Source organism: Euleptes europaea, chromosome 8, assembly GCF_029931775.1.
Source record: "Euleptes europaea isolate rEulEur1 chromosome 8, rEulEur1.hap1, whole genome shotgun sequence".
Classification (NCBI taxonomy): Eukaryota; Metazoa; Chordata; class Lepidosauria; order Squamata; family Sphaerodactylidae; genus Euleptes; species Euleptes europaea.
The window spans coordinates 42,618,557-42,642,410 of NC_079319.1; the positions used below are offsets into that span (position 1 = coordinate 42,618,557).

A 23,854-nucleotide genomic window follows, 5' to 3' on the forward strand; every position below is an offset into this window, starting at 1 on the left:
CACATCTGCCCACACGCTCCGGGGAACGACAGGATCGTGAGTCCTGCGCTCGTGCAAAGACCCCCCCCCCCCCGAGCGCGCCCCCGCCCCGTTAGCAGAAGCTCCTACTGGATGCCGTCGGTCCTGCGTCAGAGCCTGGAAGCGATTGGGGCAGGAGCCGCGATTCTCTGGTTTGACTAATTATAAAGTGGCGCTGTCCGCTCGCCCGGGTCCTGACTTTGCAGAAGCGCTGCCGAGCCCGCCGACGAGCCCGGCCCGGGGAGGAAAGGGCAGGCAGCGACCCCGGCTCCCGCCGCCCGCGTCCCCGGTAAGATTGGCGGCGGCAGGAAAAGCCCTCCGTCGGCTGCGTCTCTTGACTCCCCCCACCCACCCACCCGCGCACCCCACACCCCTCCCGAGCGCTGACTGTTGCTTGTTTCTTCCCTTCTGCAGCTCCTCGAGAGGCGGCCGGTGCTCAGCTCTTCTCCGGATAGCGAGGGACTCGGCTCCGAGCATCGGACTTCCACCGAGCCGCTTCTCACGTTGGAAGAGCAACCGTGCCGGGAGGAATCAATGTGAGTAGGGGGTGCGCGTAAAGGTACCCGACTCTACGACGGATAGGAGAGGGAGAGTCCTAATAGCTCTTTTCTGAGCGCTGTCCCTTTTGTCTATAAGTTTCCGTTACTACTTCCCTGAGAGGGGATGGATGTTTTGCTGGGGCTGCTATAACGCTATAGCAGTGTAGCCTTATTGGTGAACTTGGGAGAAATCTTTGTGAAGCAATTAGTTCCTGATCTCTTTCACCAGGGGCTGTCATCCAACGCCTCTCCGGAAACAGCTCCACCGCTTTCTCTCTGTGGCCATTTATGCATGGGAGGTTTGGCCTTGGATTTGCCGCTCTGTAGATGCCCATTTTCCCATCTGAGCTCTCCAAACTCAAAAATAAGCCCCCATGCAGAGTGTTGCGAATTTGGATGGGGAAAATGCATCTACAGAACGGCAAATCCAAGGCAAAACCTCCCATTATTTAGCCTTTGCAGATAAGAAGCAACAGTCTTCCCTTCTGCTCCAAGAAAAAGTGGATGCAAATTTTAAAAGACACCTTCATATGGAACCTCTTAATCAACCGAATTTAACGGCACTTTTGTACTTTAACTATGGGGTGGAGTCAATTTTCTGCAGTCATCCAAACCATGTTAATTGGTAAAATAGTGGTAAAATCTCTCTCGCGGTAGCATTAGAAATTACAAGTACTGAATCAAGGAATGGTAGTTATTCCAAGTTAATTAATCCTAAGTGAAAAATGAAAGGAAAGACATTTTACTCCGTCCACTTAGAAACTTTTGTCTTCCTTCAGTGTTACATTCCACAATCTTGCATCTTCCCTTGAATCAGCCAGCAGAAGGTTGTGGTCTCTTAAGCTATAAACTGAGAAAGAGATCAGTTATTTCATGGTTTAAGCTTTTATTTAATATTTTATTTAATATGTTACACATATTTAAACCTTGACTGCCTTTACCTTGATGTGTGTGCAATTAGAACCAATGGGACTTGCTTGCAAGGAAATGTGTTCAGATAAATTGCTCTAGCAATTAATTAGGTAGAACTCCTTCCCCTTGATTTCTTTTTACCTGTTAATGTGTTCAGTGATAAGAACATGAAGTATTTTTGGATGGGAGATATGCATGCTACAGGAAAATAGGTGACAGCTGTTGGGCTAAATTGTCCCTTCTTCTTTTTTGCAGACCATGACATTGCTTCTGAGATTTTATTTCTTGCTCTTGGCTCTTAGCACATGCCTCCTCCTTTCTGTTCAGGCAGATTGCAGCAAAGACTGTACATTCTGTACCCGACTGGCATCCCATGCCAGCATCAAACCTCTGGTAAGCAGAATTAACTGTTTGTTTTTTATGAAAGCCCCCCCATTGTTACCCATGTAAGAAATCCAATGAGCAAACCACACTTGTATAACCACAGAAAACTATACAGCACATGGAAACCAGACACATAGTGAAACTTAGCCTCACACAGGTCACTAACACAGATTAGTGACTGCTAATTCACTTTAATCACCCATTTATAACAATAGCCATGTTCAATAAAGAATAACCAACTGTATTTTCCAAATACAGTTATGTATGATGTAGTGATTCTAATCTCTGTCACTGAGTACAGCATCAGGTGGAGATATTCTGAATTTTCAGTATAGACATTTTTATATACCCTCAGAAACCATGTATACTGCTCCATCCACTGCTAGAAGAATGTTTGAGAACCAATCTTAGCATTATGTTGTATCAGATATTCAGATTGTTTCTCTGGCTTCTATGACAGATGCATAACAAATACATCCCTGTACCGAAAAGCATGAGAGGGAAGGCGGCATGGTATAGCCCTATCTTGTCAAATCTTAAAAGATAAGCAGTGTAGGTACTTGGAAGAGAGACCACCAAGGAAGACTCTGCAGAGGAAGGCAATGACAAACCACCTCTGTTTCTCTCTTGCCTTGAAAGCCCCTTTCTGGGGTCACCATAAATTGGCTGTGACTTGACAGCATTTTACACATACTCACACACACCCCTAAAAGCATGCCCGCTATCTCAGGACCATGGAGAGCTCTTACGTTTCTCACTAGCTCATGCCTGGCAGAGTTAAGCAATTCATAAGAGGGAAGAAATAGAATTATTTGTTCATTAAGTATAAACTGGACCCCCCCCCCCAACCATGATCTTAAACTGTATGATAGCCTCCATAACATTTGAGGATAGATTGAGGCCATGCTTATTTTACACCGTGGTGACAGAATTACCATTTATTGGGCTTTTGCAGTCCCTTCCTGGGGAGGTCCATTTTGATCTGCCGTAAATCATAATATGTTAAAACCTTTTGATTTAGCCAAGATGAGAGAAGCATTATTCAGATGCTTGAAATCAGAAGGGAAATATGAGTCAAAAGGATTAATTGATTAATGGCCTTATGGATGCATTTAGGTCTACGTATCACTATGTAGTTCCCAGTAGGGTAATAAGCCAGAATTTTGTTCTTGTTGGGGTGGGTTTGTCTTCTCATATCAGAAAAGTCTTACTTGAACCATCTGCACATGTAACTTTCCTCGAGTATCTAATGTGTTGATTTTTGTGTCTTTTGGTTTCTTTTACTGTATTGCCGGGATTCTTGGGGGGGGGGGGGCATGACAACGACACAGGGCAATTAGTTCCACCTGCCCACTTCTTTTGCTTAAACAGCAGCCTTCCATGAAATGTGACAAGTGGCTTTTGATATTGATGAGTTGCAGAAGCAGATTATAATATGCTAGTGGGGAGAAACTGTTCAAAGGAATAAAAAAACCTAGAATCCTAAAAAGAAAACTTTTGAGGGTTTTTTGTTTGTTTCCAGCCTATGAGTCTATAAGGCTCATAGACTATATACGGCTCATAGACATTGTCCTACAGGACAATGAAAGAGAGAAACACGCTTCTGCCTGTGCACTCAGTCTTAGTTCCTTTTGCAAGGAGTACAAGGGAGCTTTAAGCTTGTCATTATATTACCAGAATTCCAGACTTTTTGCCCAAAAGCACCAGCACCAATTGTTTAATGGATTCCTGAACATTATGGTGATACAAGACTGTATTTGTGAAGGCAGAAGGAGAAATATGAATTTGAGAGCCAGCGTGGTGTAGTGGTTAAGACCAGTGGTTTGGAGCAGTGGACTCTGATATGGAGAACCAGGTTTGATTCCCCACTCCTCCACGTGAGCGGCGGAGGCTAATCTGGTGAACTGGATTTGTTTCCCCACTCCTCCACATGAAGCCAGCTGGGTGACCTTGTGCTAGTCACACTGTTTGAGCCCCACCTACCTCACAGGGTGTCTGTTGTGGGGAGGGGAAGGGAAGGCGAATGAAAGCTGGTTAGATTCTTCTTTAAATGGTGGAGAAAGTCGGCATATAAAAAACCAACTCTTCTTCTTCTTTAAGAACTCAGAGAGAAAAAGTTCGCTCCTTCACTCTGTGTATGATCCCTCAATCTATATATGACAAAGAAAACAGTACTCCGGTTCTTCCTGGTTCAAGAGCAATGCTGTGATTTCAAGAGGCTGTGCTTATTTTGCTTCCTTTTTATCTTCATATTTGCTGATCACATATTCCAGGAAGATAAATCAGCCCAATTATGTAGCCATAGCTAATGTGGAAAAACATGACAATTAGAATGAATGCGATACAAAATGAATGGAATGCCCCTTCCTTCTTGCTTGATGAAAAGCCTAGCTTTGAAGATTAACAATGCTGTTCTTCAGGAGGTTAACACATCTTAAAATCATTATGTAAGTTACAGCACAGAGTTATTCCAGTCTCATTGATTCCACTGTTAATATAGTTGCCAAATAAAAAATTGAAAATATAATTAAATGATCTATCTGCATAAGAGAAATGAATCTGAATGTAAAATAGACATACAAAAAGGTATGGCCAGATCACTTTAGGTCATACCTTTAGCTGTAATTCTATCTATAGAATTGTAGGATTAAGTGAGAACTAAATAGTCCATGTTCCAATTCTTCCATTTTAAACCATTAACAGATCATATATTTTACCATAACACTTGTATTGTCATTAGAACAGGCATTTCATACATAAATTGAATTGGTTCAGAAAACATTTATTTCCACCATATTACATCAAAACTATTCAGAAATTAAGACATGAATTTACAGAATCAGACCATTAGTTCATCTAGCTCAGTAATGTCTTCTCTGATTGGCACTTCTCCAGAGTCTCAGGTAAAGAAAGTCTTTCATTACCTGCTTTTTGAGATCCTTGGACTAGATATGCGTGGCATTGAACAAGACCTTCTGTATATAACACATGTGCTCTATTACTGAGCCATAGTTCCTACCAAAATACCATTGTTAAATCAAAGAATTCATTAACTCTAGGGAACAATGTGCTTGAGAATGTAGTCATTTATTTTAGGTCCCTATGGTTCTGAAAACATAATTGTTGTTAAAGAGGTCCTTTTGTCTTACTGTTCCATCAGTGAGTTTCCTTTCCTTCTTGAGAGTAATACAGAAGAAAAAGCAAGTCAGGCAAGCTAAGAGTACATGAGACATTAGAGATTAAGAGTCAAGGGAAGTGCCTAGAAATGCATTGGTTTCAAAATGGTTGCATATGTGTAAACATGTTCATTCTCATACAAACCTGTGCAAATGATATACAGAGCCTGATGACGTTAATAGTAACTTTGTATGGATTGCAGCCGCTGTTACGACACAAGCTTTAATCCAGATATTCAAGCATGCCAGATTTTTCTCCATCATGGCAGAGACAGGGGGAATGGACAATATTATCTATGCTAAATTTTAATTGCCCTTTTAGCAATTAAAAATGCAATGGAACATTTCTCCTAAAGGGAAGTCGTGGACTACAAAATCCTGGCCATCTTGGTTCTTGCCCATAGGATCATTGAGTTGGAAGGGGCCATACAGGCCATCTAGTCCAACCCCTTGCTCAATGCACAATCAGCCTGAAGCATCCCTGATAAGTGTTTGTCCAGCTGCTGCTTGAAGACGGCCAGTGAGGGGAAGCTCACCACCTCTCTAGGCAGCCAATTCCACTGCTGAATTACTCTTACTTTAAAAAAAATTCCTAATGTCCATCCGGTACCTTTCCGCCCATAATTTATACCCATTATTACAAGTCCTATCTTCTGCTGCCAACAGAAACAGCTCCCTGCCCTTCTCTAAGTAACAGCTTTTCAAATACTTAAAGAGGGCCATCATGTCCCCCCTCAATTTCCTCTTTTCCAGACTGAACATTCTCTCAGCCTTTCCTCATAGGGCTTGGTCTCCAGGCCTCTGATCATCCTTGTTGCTCTCCTTTGCACCCATTCCATTCTGTCCACATTCTTTTTGAAGTGAGGCCTCCAAAACTGCACATAGTACTTCAGGTGTGACCTGACCAATGCAGTGTACAGCAGGACTATGACATCTTGTGATTTGGATGTTATAACCGAAGACCGCATTAGCTGTTTTTGCTGCTGCATCACACTGACTGCTCATATTCAGCTTACAATCCACCCATACCTCAAGATCTCATTCACACACTGCTATCCAGAAGTGTACCCTCCATCCAGTATGCATGCTTCTCATTTTTGTTACTCAGATGTAGAACTCTGCACTTGTCCTTGTTAAATTGCATCTTCTCACATCCACCCACTTTTCCAATATGTTCAGATCTTGTTGAATTATATCTCTATCTTCCGGGGTGTTCGCTACTCCTCCCAATTTGGTATCATCTGCAGATTTACTGAGTAGTCCCTCCACTCACTCATCCAGATCATTTATAAAAAATTTGAAAAGTACTGGGCCTAGAATCGAACCCTGTGGCACCCCACTGAATACCTTCCTCCAATCAGGTGAAATGCCATTGACAACTACTCTTTGGGCGCAATTCTCCAACCAGTTCCCTATCCACCTAACTATCCTAGAGTCTAGTCTGCAGTGTTCCAGCTTACCCATCAGAACATCATGGTGACCCTGTCAAAAGCTTTACTAAAATCGAGGAAAACAATATCAACAGCATTCCTGTGATTCAGTAAGCTCATAACTTGATCAAAGAAGGAAATAAGGTTGGTCTGGCAGGACCTGTTGGGTACAAATCTATGCTGGCTTCTCTGGATTGCCAAGTTGTCCTTCAGATGATTGATCCCTTTAAAATCTGCTCCAGCACCTTCCGTGGGACAGAGGTCAGACTGACTGACCTGTAGTTTCCAGGGTTATCCCTCCTCCCTTTTTTTAAGATTGGGATACCATTCGCCCTCCTCCAGTCTTGTGGCACATCATCACCCATCCTCCAAGAGGTCTTGAAGATGATGGACAAGGGCTCTGCAAGCTCTCTAGAAAGTTATTTGAATACTCTCGGGTGCACGCCATCTGGCCCAAGGAATTTGTACTCATCCAGTGCAGGCAGGTGCCTCTCAACATCCTCCCTGTCTGTGTCAACCGGCAGCCTGGACCACCATGCCTTACCTACTGCCATCTCTAGATGAGCCTGTTCTCTTCTTCAGGGAAAAAACTGAGGCAAAATGGGCATTGAGAACATAAGAAAGGCCATGCTGGATCAGACCAAGGTCCATCAAGTCCAGCAGTTTGTTCACACAGTAGCCAACCAGGTGCCTCTAGGAAGCCCGCAAAAAAGACACCTGCAGCAGCATTATCCTGCCTGTGTTCCAAAGCACCTCATATAATAGGCATGCTCCTCTGATCCTGGAGAGAATAGGTATGCATCATGACTAGTATCCATTTTTTACTTGTAGCCATGAATACCCCTCTCCTCCATGAACAAGTCCACTCCCCTCTTAAAGCCTTCCAACTTGGCAGCCATCACCACATCCTGGTGAAGCAGATCAATTACTTTGCTTAGTGGCAATGTTTATAGATTTTGTATTTCACTAAAAGATACGTTATCTTACTTAACCAGCCACCTCAAGTCATGATACAACTTTGAATTGTGCTAGAATTCTTTTTATTGTTAGTGCTTCAAGATTATTAAAGTAAAAAAAGCACTAATATATATATATGGAATATATGAACATTAGATTATATGAGAAAATCTAACAGATTATGACAAATTATGACAGATCTGAATACAGTAAAAAATATACAGTGGTTACATACCCATTAATGTGCCATGTTGGGAAAAACTCTCATGCAGACAGCATGTCTGACAGAGAATTTTCCCAACCTCTTACAATTTTAAGTCCCTGTATTTACCCTTCCAGAGTTCAATTGTTATGAGAACCAATGAAATACTGTTATGAGAATACTGAAATATTCTCAAGCATCAAAAGACATAAAATGTATTAATTAGACAAAATTTCTCTTAACAAGCATTTATCCTTCACCTTGATCTCATGTCAGATGAATAGATGACATAGGAAATAACATATAAACATAGATACCAATATGCATTCTCAAAATAAGATCTCAACCTTCACACTTCCTTCTTCAAAGTAAATTAACCACAAAGACAAACAATTCATTATTAAAATTGCATATAGTTGCACTTATATTAAACTTAAAAGCAAGAAAAATACTTAAGAAACCACAAAGCTGAAACATCCCCCCCCCACTCATTCTCATAACTGAGGGTGAATCTCACAGCTGAGTATAAAGTGTACCGCTCTTAAATATATTTTTCTTTGTACTGTGAAATATCAACAACCTTATCTCCTAGTCTAGCTCTGTTCCCAGACTTCAGCTGATTTTAGCTGACTTCTTAACTGCGGTTTTTAAAAAAAAATTCAGGCTTCCTTTTCTGTAAGCAATCTACTCTCTCAGATGTCATTCTCCTATGGAAACCCAAACTAATATCAAAAAGGTTTTAATCCATGCTGCAGTTTGTCACTATCTATACATTTTAACCCTATATATGTTGAAAAGCACAACACTGGGGCAGGGAGTTCCACAATTTAACTATGCGTTGTGTGAAGAAATACTTCCTTTTATCTGTTTTGAATCTCTCATCCTCCAGCTTCAGCAGATGACCCCGCATTTTAGTATTATGAGAGAGGGAGAAAAGCTTCTCCCTGTCCACTCTCTTCATAAAAGGTAAAGGTCCCCTGTGCAAGCACCGGGTCATTCCTGACCCATGGGGTGACGTCACATCCCGACGTTTCCAAGGCAGACTTTGTTTGCGGGGTGGTTTGCCAGTGCCTTCCCCAGTCATCTTCCCTTTATCCCCAGCAAGCTGGGTACTCATTTTACCGACCTCGGAAGGATGGAAGGCTGAGTCAACCTTGAGCCGGCTACCTGAAACCAGCTTCTGTTGGTATTGAACTCAGGTCGTACTGCAGCTTACCACTCTGCTTCAGTGAACATAGGTTAACACACATGATCTTTGCAAAACCTTGAGGCATGGCATTGCACAGGCACAACAGCCATTCCATGCCATCTTGATAACTACTTTGCCAGTAGAATGAGTCATAGAAGTGGCCCTCAATCACCGTTTCACAATCCACTTGTTTTTCTGCTGACATTCAAGGCTCCAGCAGGAATAGTAAAAGTTTTACATTTTAGGAATGAGACTCCAGGGATGGGACTTTTCTGGATTCAGGGCATGTTGCTTCAGCTTGCCTGACACCTGCAGATTGTACAGAAACGATGATGATCTCTATATCGATCCCTACTACGCCGAATAGCAAACTCAGGTCGTGAGCAGAGCTTCTGACTGCACTACTGCAGCTTACCGCTCTGCCCCACGGGGCTCCTGAAAATGGACTCTCTTCATACCATGCATAATTTTATAGACCTCTATCATGTCTTCCTTTAACTGCCTTCTTTCCAAGCTAAACAGCCCTAAGCATTTTAACCGCTTTAGTCCCCTGATCATTTTGGTTGCTCTTTTCTGCACCTTCTCAAGCTCTGCAATATCATTTTTTAGGTGTGGTGACCAGAACTCTACACAATATTCCAAGTATTGTCTCACCATAGATTTGTACAAGGGCAGTATGATAGCAGCAGTTTTATTCTTTATTCCTCAGCTAATTATGGCCAGCATGGAATTTGCCTTTTCCACAGCAGCCGCACACTGGGTTTACATTTTCATCGAGCGATCCACTATCACCCCAAGATCCCTTTCTTGGTCTGTCACTGCCAGCACAGATTGAGCCTTTCTGCTTTCTCTCTGTTTCTCCATTTTCACCCAACAGTGGGCCTATTTCTGTATGTTTGCTCCTCGCATATTTGAAGAAGCTTTTCCTGTTGTAGCGAACCTCCTGGCCAGCCTCAGCTCACTCTGAGTTTTGGCCTCTCTGATGGCTGACCTACAGTGCTTAGCAACCCTCAGATAATTTTCTGTAGAGGTTATGTCCTTGCTTCCATTTCTTGAACATTTCCTTCTTCTTCCATAGCTTGTCATAGAGATCTCTGTTCATCTACATAGATCCCCTACCATGTCCATCTTGTTGTAATAGTGATGGCTTGAGCTCGCAAGAGTTCTTGTTTTAGGAGAACCCACGTTTCATTGGCTGCTATCCCTTCCAGCTTCTTGCCTATGGAATGACTCTCATCATGCCTCTGAGTTTATGAAAGTCTGCCCTACTAAAGTCTAATATACATGTCTGGCTATGAACTTCCTTGGTCCCTCACTGCAAAAGAAATTCTAGTAGAACATGGTCACTTCCCCCTAGGGTCCCCATAACCTTCACCAAGTATGGCTGTGCTCCTTATAGCCTCCTCAACCATTTGAAAAATGAAGTTATAATCTAGGCAGGTCAGGGAGTTGCATGGCTGTGGATGCTTAGCAAGTTTGTCTCCCAGCATACATCAGGAAAATTGAAGTCACCCATAACTACAAGGATGCTCAAGCTCTTCTTTCTTATTGGGCATTGGGCTTTGTGCATTGGTAGATATGCACCTTTTGACCTGGCCCTCCCAGTTAAGCCTCTGTTGTTTGCTCTCCTTCATTGAAATCCTCATGTTGGTCATCTCCTTCCCCTCGTGATGTTAGTTTAAAGCCCTCCTGATGAATCTCTCAAGTTTTCTGCCAAACACATTCTTCCCTGACCTTGATATGTGAAGTCCATCATGTGCTAGTAGGCCATCTTCAAGAAAACCTAGCCCATGGTCCGAGAATCCAAATTGCTCATGCTGGCACCACCAATGCAGCCAGTGGTTCACCTCCTTTATCTTCTGCTCCCGTCATATTCCTCTTCCTATGACAGGAAGGATCAAAGAGAACACCACCTGTGCACTCATTCCCTTCAGCTTCCTTCCAAGAACTTAATAGTCAGCCTTAATGCTTGTGATGGTGTTCACAGCTGTGTTGTTCGTTCCTACATGAACAATCACAAATGGGTAATTTATTGAACCAAAAAAACAAAACATAAAAAAACAAATGGTTAATGACCTGTAGATTTGATCAGTTTTGGCATCCAGTCAGCAAAATCTTTAATCTTTGCCCCTCTAAAGCAACACACCTCTTGTGCTAGGGGTCAGACCTAGACACAAGATGTTCCATACCCCTCAGAGGTGAGTTGCCAATGACCAACACTTTCTTTTCCCTTCCAATGTCATTTTTTCCAATGTCATATCCTCATGCTCTCCTCACTCTGTCTTTCTTGTCCTTCTGGTTCTTCCTTGGACAGTGTTTCCATCTCTGACTCCACTGCAAAGACCTGGAATCGATGACTGAGTTCTGGTGGCATTGAGTGTCATCTTGCTTGATGCCTTTGGGTTTGTGCTGTAGTCCTCAGAGGAGGCTCATTGGGGAAGTCAGCCACTCTGTTTTCCCTTTGACCTGTTTCCATGTCCCTATGCAGTGCTTCATGGCTTCTGTAAAAGTCTCTAATTTCAGTATAGGAAGACTTCACCTTAATTAATACTTATAAAGTGCTTTTCAATATAAACCATAGAAGGGTTAACAAATCCCCAGTCCTGAAGTTCATTTTTCTTCATTGTTTTTAAGGATACTAATGATGGGAGAATCAAAGTTTTTGTGTATGCCCTGCACACATTGATATGTTGCTTCATATAAAGCAGAAGCAAGCTTTTGTATATGTAATTAAGTTATCATGCTCATCAATATTGCTGGCATTTGGAAGATCACATAATTTATTAAGTTTATGGACACCCACTTAAGTATTTTGCATAACCAGAGTCCAGAGAGCTCAGAAAGTCACCAGGTCAGGCTCATTCTTCCCTAACTATTATTACACCAGGGGCCATTAATTATTTCTTCAGCATAGCAGTTAAAACTGAAGATATATTTAAGCCATCAGTAAAAATGAATTGAATCAAACTAAACATTATTTATATTGCTAAATAACATATTGGAATTAATTCGCTACCAAGCTTCTTTTGTGTGGAATGTAATGGGCTTATCCTGCCAGTTTCTGAGCTCTTTCTAAAGAATTTCCCTAAAAGCAGTCAGAATAAAACTGTCAGACATATTCCAACTCTTCAGACACCGGACTGACCCTCCATACACTGCCTCTGTGCATTATTTACTCAAAGTAATATAAGAGAAGAATTGCTTTAAAATTGTTTATATCCCACCTTTCATCTTGACTCATGACCATGGAAGTGAAACAATTGGAGTGAAATATGCAGGATGTTTTGTGAATCATGAAACTAACTGAACTGCAAACTAACACATACTTCTGTTAATTTTTTATAAAGACCAAATCTGACTCATGAAAGTATTCCCAGGAGTTGATTATAAATTTCATCTTCATTCTCACTAAAATGTCTAAACCCAGCTATTCCTGTACAGTCTAGTTAATATTGTAAAGATCACTGTGGGGGTATATGTGTGTTTAGATCCTATCCCAAGTTATTTAGGAAGGGGGAAGAGTGAGTCCTGTTGAAATATTAAGTCCGCACACCATCTGTAAAAAAACAACAGCCATACCTTCTCCCCCAATCACCACATTTCACTATACTTTTATTATTTGGACAAAGACCACATTTATATATCTTAGGGTTGCCGGGTCCCTCTTCACAACCGGCGGGAGGTTTTGGGGTGGAGCCTGAGGAGGGTGGTGTTGGGGAGTGGAGGGACTTCAATGCCATAGAGTCCAAAGGCGGCCATTTTTTCCAGGTGAACTGATATCTATCGGCTGGAGATTAGTTGTAATAGCAGAATATCTCCTGCTACTACCTGGAGGTTGGCAACCCTAATTTATCATGAATTCCACATGATAAAACTGGACAGGTATAGACGGCACAAGAGTGTTGAATAAGCTTCCCGCTGCTGCATGTGCATAGCCATTCACCAAAATGTTGAAGCGGGCAACAGTGACAACAACAATTATCTCGTCGCGATGCTGGAGAGCCTGAATCTGGGAGTCTCATCCCTGCAGGTTTCACCCCACTTTCAAACATTTGAACAGTCTGAAGTGTAAGCATCAATCCTCTGTTCTGATCCAATGTCAGGAATTATGCACAAGTCCCAAGTATTAAATGTAGAAATTAAGCCCTGGCAATAAGGCAAAGCATTATTTTGCATGTAGCATTCCTAATTCATTAGCTGTGTTGAACGGGTATAATAATGTATTTGTAGGAAAGGGTCTCGTGACTGGGAAGCAGTAACAAGTGATGCATTATATACTATATTCATGCAAGTCTATCTTTTTTAGAAATCACTAGCATTCAAACTACATTTTTAAGAATATAGGTAGAATTTCTGAAGTAATAAGGTGTACCAAATGTAACGAATCAGATAAGCTAAATTAAAAATATAAAATAAGTTGCTGTAGAACTGATAACTCTTTGGCAAAAATTTATGGTGTCCTTTGGAAAGATAGTTGCTACTGCTACACGTGTGCAAACACAGTTGCGTAACTGGATGAAACAAGTTCTTTGAATCCTTTTCAGTCTGGATTCAGGACTGGTTATGGGACTGAAATGGTCTTGGTCACTCTAGTGGATGACCTACACCACTAGATGGGTGGGGTGAGTGTGACACTTTCAATTTTTTTGGACCTCTTGGTAGCTTCAAATATGGTATTCTTCTGGACTGCCTTTCTGGGTTAGAACTGGGAAGCACTGTTTTCTGGTGGCTTTGGTCTTATCTAAAGAGTAGGTTTCAAAATGTGGTGCTGGGGGACAGCTGTTTGGCCCCTTTACCTCTCACCTATCAGTCCTGAAAGGTTCCATCTGGTCCACTATGATTTTTAACATGAAGCCACTGGGGAAAGTCATCCAGAGATTTTGGCTGGATTGTGATCAATGTGCGGATGACACTCAGCTCCATCTCTCCCTTCCAGAGGTTCCCAGGGAGGCTGTATAAACTGCCTGGAAGCAGTTTTGTGATAGATGAGGGCTGGTAAGCTGACACTTTATGCTGGCATTAAGATGCTACTGGTAGGCAGAAGAACTGACCCAGGAATTGATGTGTCGCCTGTTCTGAATAGGTTGGACTCCCCCTAAAGGAGCAGATTTGTAGTATGGGGGTTCTGCTTGGCCCGAGCCTACTGTTGGATAAGCAGGTGGTAGCAATGGCCAGAAGTGCCTTCCACCAGCTTCGGCTAATAAGCCAGCTGAAGAAGAAGCAGAGTTGGTTTTTATACCTTGCTTTTCTTTACCTTTAAGGAGCCTCAAAGTGGTTTACAATCGCCTTCCCCTCCTCACAACAGACACCCTGTGAGGCAGGTGGGGCTGAGAGAGTTCTGAGGGAACTGTGACTAGTCCAAGGTCACCCAGCTGGCTTTGTGTGTAGGAGCGGGAAATCAAACCCAGTTCTCCAGATTAGAGTCTGCCACTCTTAACCACTACATCACGCTGGCTCTCAAGCTGTGGCCTTTCCTGGGCAAAAAAAGGTCTTGCCACGGTGGTGCATGCCCTAGTAACAACTACATTAGACTGCTCTGTGTGGGGCTGCCATTGAAGAGTGTCTGGAAGCTGCAATTGGTACAGAATGCTGCAGCCAGAACGCTGACTAGAGTGGGTCCAGTCACTTTCCACCTACACTGGTTCCCAATTTTCTATAAGGCCCAAATCAAGGTGCTGGTATTGACCTTGACTTCATTATACAGCTTGGGTCCAACATACATTGACCTTGACTTCATTATACAGCTTGGGTCCAACGTACCTTAAGGACTACATTCCTGTTAAGTCTGCATGGGGAAACCCATGAGGTCGGAGACGGAGTTCCACCAGCAACCGCTTTATTGTACGAACAAGAACAGAACTAACTACAGTGACCAGACCCCTGCTTATATGCCTGCTTGGCCGCCTGCGGCCACTCCCCCCCCAACTGTGATTGGAGGGGAACCCCAGTAGCCAATGGGAGCATACAGTTCAGGAGCCTTGGGGAACTCCAAGCTGCCCAGGGTTTCCCCTGATGCAATTACAAGGAGCTTCATTCCCTTGATTCAATCACACACACACACATGCATACAAAACAATTCCCATATGAACCTACTTGATCATTAGGGTTATCTCCAGGGGCCCTCACCATCTAGGATTAGAAAGCAACCCTAAGGACCCTAAATTGTGTGAAAAGCCAGCATAAAAACATTGTAAATAAACTGAAAGATGCCATCTCTGTGTACAGGTTTGGCTTATTACAAAAATTTCTAAAGAGAAATTAAAATGAGGTTGGTTACATGCTGTTGTAACAGAAAGGTCTGGGAAAATGTAATCGGTTCTGGGAATTTTCCACTGGGGCTACTGCACAACGCATTGCTTCAGATGTTGTGCAATGGTGAATGTGTCGTTATCATTGTGTGAGTGTATGCCCACGTGGCAGAGACTGACAGACAATCTCTGTTCTCTGACACGTGGCTACAGAGAACATTGGACCAGAAACAGAAGTTTGCCTTACGTTTTACTACATGTATATTCTACAGAGACATCTGAAGTATAAAACCAGATGGATTTTAATCATATTTCAATAGTGCGATTTATTGCTATGTTAGCTTTGGTTCTGTGTCTTATAATGCATTTAATTAAAATAAATATATATATGAACAAGGAGGGACCTGCAAGGACTGGCAGGAGGCATCTAATTTCCCGCTCCTCCCCTATTTCCTCTTTCCCTGTTCTGAAAGCCCAATAGCCTATCCCTTTTTCTGTCCTTCTAGGGTTGCCAACCAGTGGGGGAAGGGGGAAATCTCCTGAAATCGCAACAGATCTCCCAGCCACAGAGATCAGTTCTCCTTAGAGCCGTGTTGGCGAACGGGCACGCCGAGCCCTCTCTGTGGGCATGCGCGGACCCCTCCCATCTGCCTAGGGCTGTGCCGTGTTGCCGTGGTGAGGGCGCTGAGGGCGGTGCTCCTTCTCCCCAAGCCCATGCTCCTCAAGCCTGCGCTGGCGCCCTCCCTCTACTTGCACCCCGGGCAAGCCCCTCCCTCTCTCTCAGCTGAGCTGCAGCTGCAGCTAAGCTGTTTGTCGGGGCGCCCAGCCCGTCTTCAGTTTGGACCGGGAGGCTGTGGCCGAGCACCTTGACACGCCCCCCCTCTCAGCTGAGCTGTGGGGCAGCTCAGCTGTTTGTCGGGGGGGGCGCCCGTCTTCAGTTTGGATAGGTCCCCGCCCATCTAAAAAAGCATTTAGAAAATTCTACAACATTTGAAGACAATCCTACAAGCCATCAGGAAATCTACAAGAAATTTTCTAGCATTGTAGCAGCTGAAAAGGTGAATTTTAGTAACAGATTTTTACAGTTCTGTAAGATGGAGACAACCCTTTGTTTTCTTACTTCTCCAGATAAAGCCAAATTTGAAGAACTTGATCTTTCCTGCCTACACTGGTTAGATTTAGAAAATCTGGAAATTGAGCTAATAGAATTTCAAGAAAGCTCTATCTGGAAAAATAAATTCTATGACCTGCGTGAAACACTTGAGAAGATAGAACGGATGCCAAAGGACAGCACAGTTAGTTCTGAAAATGAAATCCTTAAAGTGTGGAATTCTCTGCCAAATAATTTTAAGTCAATGAAAGCACTTGGAATTGCTTTCCTGACTTTGTTTGGATCATCTTATGCTTGTGAGCAGTTGTTTTCAGCTTTGAATTATATCAAATCTGACACCAGAAACAGGCTAACAGATGACCTGAGTGCTGCATGTGTTGCTCTCAAACTTACAAAGTATGAGCCAAGGGTAGACAAATTATCAGCATGCACACAACAGCAAAAATCACATTAATTGTTCAAAAAAATTGACGATGTCCTCAAAGATGTCACAAAAATGGTGAATCACATCATGGCTCGTGCTCTGAATTGTGAACAGTTTCAAGCACTTCTTGAGGAGGTTCAGGCACAGTATAATTGTTTACTTATGTGCAATAATGTCCGGTGACTGAGCAGAGGACAAGTCCCGGAGAGATGCATGCCAAATGCAAACTTTTACCTTTCAATAAAAAGTTGTTTGTATCATTGAAAGCTCTGTTATTATGTTTTCCTTTTAACGCAAAATATGTGAATGTATGAGTTGTTTTTTCTAAACTAAAACCTCAGTATTCAGGTTAAATTGCCGTATTGGCACTTGGCGATAAATAAGTGGGTTTTGGGTTGCAGTTTGGGCACTTGGTCTCTAAAAGGTTCGCCATCACTGCCTTAGAGTTTATTGTTCCAGGATGGGAAATTCCTGGAGATTTGGGGGTGGAGCCTTGAAAGGGTGAGGTTTGGGGATGAAAATGACCTCAGCAGGGTATAATGCTCCCTTCCAAGCAGCCATTTTCTCCAGGGGGATTGATATCTGTAGTCTGGAGATCTATTGTAAATGCAGGGGATCTTCACCCCCCTCCTGCAGGTTGGCAACCCTAGTTCCCCTTCTGAGGTCCATCCCCTCCTCAAATCCCACCCTCCCCCAGGCTCCACCCACAAACTCCAGAAATTTAATAACTTGGAATTGGCAACCCTATCTTCTTCCCACCAACCAGCCAACCAATCAACTTTTATCTGCCCTCTGCCTTAATTTTTTTCCTTTACACACACCCCAGCAGCCTTTTCCTAATAAAACTGTGGCCCAATCAAGCGGTGCCAGCCACTGGGCCACACCCGCTTGAATGGTAGGGAATCCTCAAGGACTTGTGGGGTGAAACCTCACTTCCCCTCTTTTCCTTTCCCCATACTATTTCCTCTTTCCCTTCCACAGCAACCCCCATATCCTCTCCCCATTCCCTGCCTCATTCTCTCCTTCTCAATCATTCACCAACCTACCTTTTATCTGCCTCCCATCTTCAGGTATACTTATTTTTTATTTATAACCCACCTTTATTTATTTACTATTTATTTATAGCCCACCTTTCTCCACAGTGGAGACCAAAGCAACTCATGTTATTCCCCTCTCCTTCTTTTTTACTCAATACAACCCTGTGAGGTAGGTTAGGCTGAAAATATGTGACTGGCCCAAAATCACACAGAGATCTGTCCCCCTGGAGAAACTGACTGCTTTGGAGGGTGGACTCTATGGCATTATATCTTGCTGAGTCCCCTCCCCTCCCCAATTCCGCCCTCCATATATTCCACCCCAAATATCCAGAAATTTACCAACCTGGAGTTGGCAACTGTACCCCCAGGTCTGACCCCATGAGGCCTTCCTCAAAGGCAAAAACAGCCTTGGAAGGAGTCCTGACCCTCCCTTTTACTCTGAGAAATTCCAGGCTTAGAATGCTGTAGTTGCTTAGCAACAGCGGGAATCTGTTTCTTAAAGCTAAGGCACTCCTTTTGTCATTTGGGATGTTTTCAAATCCCCCAAAGTTTTTGTGTGGAGTTTTTTTTTTTTAAGATTTCACTTTTTTCCTGCAAACCTGGGGCTTTTGGGGGGTTTGTAGAAAGATCAGTCTTGTCTGTTCACAGCTCCAGTCACTGGATTTAGTATCCTCCAATTTGGGCAACTTCACTATTAGATGATATTTTGGGAAGTGTGATTGCACTATTTGCATTGATGCAGAATCTCCACTAATTTTACCAAAACGGATTAGATTTCTATAGTGCAGTACCAAACCACATCAAAGAGCATTCCATACCAGATTAGATAAATTCTTCTCAATATGCTATATGAGGGGTCGGCAAACTCATTAGTCAAAAGAGCCAAATATCAACAGTACAACGATTGAGATTTCTTTTGAGAGCCAAATTTCTTAAACTTAAACTATATAGGTAGGTACACTGTTTATTAACTTAATAAACTTTAATTAAAGTTTTAAGTCTTAATTAAACTATAGGTACACTGAATAAAACTTGATCTCATACTTAATAGTGATCTTATTTATTGATAAAAATTAAATTGTAAGTTCCTGCCATTTCCCCCTCCCTGTCCGGAGTCCTCGTCTGGAGGCCTGGTCTACCGCCATAAAAGCCTATTGGTGGACCTGGCCTCCGGCTGAGTCCCGTTGGGAGGCCATGTCTACCCATTGGCTTTCTTGGCAGTAGACCTGGCCTCCGGAGGCCCATAGAAGCCAATTGGTAGACCTGGCCTCTGAAGGGGGACTTTTTTTCCTCCTCGGAGTACAGGTCTACCGCCAAGAAAGCCAGTGGGTAGACTTGGCCTCCCAATGGGACTCAGCCGGAGGCCAGGTCTACCAAAGGAAGCCCCCCCTGCCCAACAGCTGATAGGCGGGGGGGCAGGAACCGCCAAACAACCAGCCCAGCAATCGCGCGACTAGAGGGGAGGGGAGGCTTTAGCCTCCCAACCATTGAGGGCAAGGGAAAGGGGGACCCGGCCATTCTCCATGGCGGGGGGGAGAGACAGCGCGCCCGCTCACCCGCTCTCTCTCTCTCTCAGGCGCGCCGGCTCCGCAGCCTGGCTGCCGGAGCAAGCGGGTGCAAGAGCAGGGGCTCCGAACCAAGTTCAGAGAGCCGCACTCAACGGGCCAAAGAGCCGCATGCGGCTCTGGAGCCGCAGTTTTGACACCCCTGTGCTATATCAAAGAAGGCTACAGAGCTCCAAAGTGCATAACCATGACTAATACTCTGAATAGTTGGTTGTGAAATGTGGGAGTTTGTATATCCATACATTTTTAGCAAATGTAAATGTTTATCTCAAATGTAATATTATGTTTAAGCATCCTTTTAAAAATCAAACTGTTTTTCAGGTATGTACACTAGAATGTGAAGGAAAGTTGCCTTCTGCCAAAGCCTGGGAAACCTGCAAAGAACTCCTACAACTAACTAAACTGGATCAATCCCAGGAAGGAAATGATGCCCTAGGGGACAACCCAAAAGAGCAGGATGTGAGTCATTTGCTAGCCAAAAAATATGGTGGGTTCATGAAAAGGTATGGCGGCTTTATGAAGAAGATGGATGAGCTCTATCGTATAGAACCAGAGGAGGAACCTAATGGAGGAGAAATCCTTACCAAGAGGTATGGAGGGTTTATGAAGAAGAACTCAGATGATGATGATGCTTTGGCTAATTCCTCTGATCTGAAAGAGCTTCTTGGTACAGCTGAAAATGCTAACATTGGGCATTATCGGGACATGACTGATAATGATAGTGAAATCATCAAAAGATATGGTGGCTTCATGAGAAATGTGAGGCACAGCCCAGAACAGGAAGATGATGCCAAAGAGCTGCAAAAGAGGTATGGTGGCTTCATGAGACGAGTGGGAAGGCCAGAGTGGTGGCTGGACTACCAAAAACGCTATGGTGGATTTCTTAAGCGCTTTGCCGATTCTCTTCTTCCTTCAGATGAAGATGGAGAAAGTTATTCCAAAGAAGTTCCAGAGATGGAAAAGAGATACGGTGGATTTATGAGATTTTAAAATCCTCCTTGTTGTCCTTTCGGTCGCAAATGAAAGACTGCCTCATTTATCATGATTTATTGTAATTTGTTGCTTGTATTGTACAGTTTTTTACTGTCCTAGTTAATAATGCAACCTGCTGTCTGTTATTTCAAGTTCTGTGCTATTTTTAAGTCAACAACTATCTTCTGTTTTTGTCTGTTTTGAGTCTATGTTGTACTTTTCATGCTAAATCTACTTTGATTACCATATCCATTTCTTTAAAACAACACAGTTGCTTAACTGTATATACAATAAATTGTTCATCCTAACTGCATATTACATCCAGAAGTATTTATTGTTTCTTGGCAATCACTGCTTCAAAACAAAGACAAATTCTTTAAAACAAAACAAATTCTATAATGAATTATAACATGCAGTTTTGTTCAATCTTCAAAGGACTTAAATTGGATTTTTAAGGAAAACTTTAAAGCAAATTATACATTTTACAGATTTATGATTCATTATTTAATTGTACTGAAAGCTGATCAACATGGCTTAATGCAAATTTATGAGTACATACCTTTTATGCATTTAACTAAAGCAGTTTGTACAACTGGTACAAGCAAGGCATTTTCTAACATAATATGGCATCTTTAAAACAAGCACTTGACAACCTCTATGTTTCTAAATTCATGGAGCTGCTATGTCTCAGGAGTGGTTCTAGCAGTTTTTAGTATGATACCCAGCTTGTGTTACTTGTGCTTGGATGGATGCTCACAAATGGCAGTGTTACAACAAACCCTTGGGATGCTGAGCTCAAGGTCCCAGTGCTTCAGTCTCCTCCAACTGAATCAGCCCTTTTTATGGAATGGTAGAAATTAATTAATGACTCAACAAGTTTCAAAAGCAACCCTGGCCCAGAATGTCTGGTTTTGCTATGAAGAGCAACAATGACTTCCGAAGACTGCCTTTACTTTTCAAGAGTATCTGTTCTTCAGCTGCATCTTCTTGTGTTCATCCTCTAGCAACTTTTCTCAAATATGTGTATATTAAAATACACTTACGGATTTGCCCCTGTTATTTCAAATAACAAGGAATTAAATCCCTGAAGGTCAATAGTGAATCATACTTGATCTCTCTTAATGCAAGGTGGCCACTATTGCAACCAGCTTTTTACTTTGTACATTAGAATGTGGTAGTCAAAAAACATCAAAGCATACTACTGGCTGAATACTTCCTTGTATTCAGAAACAGTAGTAGTTGTGTGTTACTATAATATGTAAAACTTTGTGTCATTAACCATATGATTTATGATGGGCTGATGTTTGGCTCATACATAAGGATGAATAATAAAAACTAAGCTACCAGCCACAATAATGGCCACTTCTACATTCCCCTCTTCTGAATTCTGCATTCACCTTTGTTATTATACTGAAGATTTCCACTGCCTTGCTGATTTCATGTCATGTTTCAGACTTTTTTCTGCTCCTACTAGTCATCTGTTTCATAAGCTTTCCATGAGTTGGTTTTCTCCCCAGCCCTTTGGAATTCCCAAATCAAATTTCATTATTTTATCTTGCAAAAAGCAAAAATGACCATTTATTTTGTTTATAATTGTATGAAGAGAAAACCCAGTAATACTGGTTTTAATTAATAAGGAGCATTTCAAACAAAAGGGAACACTGATGCCTATATGTACAGGTAAGTGTGAAAATGTTGCACATGGGGTTGGATCTATACAGTTTTTTATATTAGTAAAAAGGGAGAATAAGTTGTCCCCCACCTTTTGACTACCAAAAAAACTATGCTGGGGATAATGGGATCTCTATAGACAAAAAACAACAATTGGAATGGGAGTTGTAACAAGGGGGGAGGATTATGTGAGACTGAAGGAGAGAACTGGCAGGATCCAACCCAAAGTCTGTTCAAAATATTTAGAGAAATGTTCAAACGTTTTTTGTTTTTGTTTTTAAATTGTATTTTTACTTTATTTTCACACTATTGAGAGCTTCAAGCAGATTCTTCTTTGGCTAAAAGACTAGCACAAGTTTTTTGTCTGTTTTGTTTTCATTTGTTTTGCTGTCTACTCTAGGGTTGCCAACCTCCAGGTACTAGCTGGAGATCTCCTGCTATTACAACTGATCTCCAGCCAATAGAGATCAGTTCACCTGAGGGCAGGGTTTGGGGAGGGGAGTGATTTCAATGCCATAGAGTCCAATTGCCAAAGCGGCCATTTTCTCCAGGTGAACTGATCTCTATCAGCTGGAGATCAGTTGTAATAGCAGGAGATCTCCAGCTAGTACCTAGAGGTTGGCAACCCTATTTAGTATGAAAGAGGGGCTCACAGTTCACTGGTCCTCAATGTCTACCATGGGTTGTGATTTCAATTTTAGATTCCTAAAATATACTAAGAACATACTGCTACACATTGTAAAGCATCTAATGATGCCTTTCCACATAATAAATATTATTTTTAACATGCAGATCATAGAGACATATGCAACTCCCATTCCAGTAGTGACTTCTACTGCTGTAGATAAAGCTTCATCAGATTGAAGCAAGTGGGGAAGTTATCTTATGCTGCCGCTGGTTAGTTCTCTCCCTATGGCTGTCAGTTATTTTATTGAGGTTATACAGATGACCGACTACATGGTGACCAACATGTCTTATAAGGTGGCTCAAAAGCTGTCCTCCGTTCTGATCTCATCATATCCTAGGCATGCTTCGTCTCTATACATTCCATTCCCAGTTCATCTGTGTTAACCCACCTAGCCATTTTGGGGTGGTTTACAGCGCAGTCCTAAGCAGAGTTTAAAAGGTAAAGGTAAAGGTCCGCTGTGCAAGCACTGGATCATTTCTGACCCATGGGGTGATGTCACATCCCGACGTTTTCTAGGCAGACTTTGTTTACGGGGTGGTTTGCCAGTGCCTTCCCCAGTCATCTTCCCTTTACCCCAGCAAAGCTGGGTACTCATTTTACCGACCTCGGAAGGATGGAAGGCTGAGTCAACCTTGAGCCGGCTACCTGAAACCAACTTCTGTTGGTATTGAACTCAGGTCGTACTGCAGTTTACCACTCTGCTTCAGTGAACATAGGTTAACACACATGATCTTTGCAAAACCTTGAGGCATGGCATTGCACAGGCACAACAGCCATTCCATGCCATCTTGATAACTACTTTGCCAGTAGAATGAGTCATAGAAGTGGCCCTCAATCACCGTTTCACAATCCACTTGTTTTTCTGCTGACATTCAAGGCTCCAGCAGGAATAGTAAAAGTTTTACATTTTAGGAATGAGACTCCAGGGATGGGACTTTTCTGGATTCAGGGCATGTTGCTTCAGCTTGCCTGACACCTGCAGATTGTACAGAAACGATGATGATCTCTATATCGATCCCTACTACGCCGAATAGCAAAATATAAATGGGTGCTATATAAAAAAAATAGCAGTTGTATCAAAAATCCTGCACTACCTTAGACCTCTTTTCTTCAGCACTCTTCCTGGTCTCAGTGTCTTTCACAGCTTCTGGAGCCTCCCCCTCTCCGTGGCAGCTGTCAGCCTCCTTGGCTGTATTGCATACTTTAATAGGTTGACACGTAGAAACTTGTTACATAATATTTGGTTTTATCTGCAAATTGCTTTGAAATTTTAAAGCTCAAATTGCCATACACCATAAAGGCTTGTTATACAGCACATAACTTGCACAGTT

General features: G+C 42.5%; 1 protein-coding gene across 1 annotated transcript; it reads left to right on the forward strand.

Annotated features, from left to right (window-relative positions):
• Positions 1–1,727: 1,727 nt before the first annotated feature.
• On the forward strand, positions 1,728–20,479 carry PENK (proenkephalin). The gene is made up of 2 exons (XM_056854290.1): positions 1,728–1,862; positions 19,514–20,479. The coding sequence occupies exons 1-2, from the start codon at positions 1,728–1,730 to the stop codon at positions 20,180–20,182; spliced, it is 804 nt and encodes a 267-aa protein (XP_056710268.1). The 3' UTR covers positions 20,183–20,479.
• Positions 20,480–23,854: the final 3,375 nt, after the last annotated feature.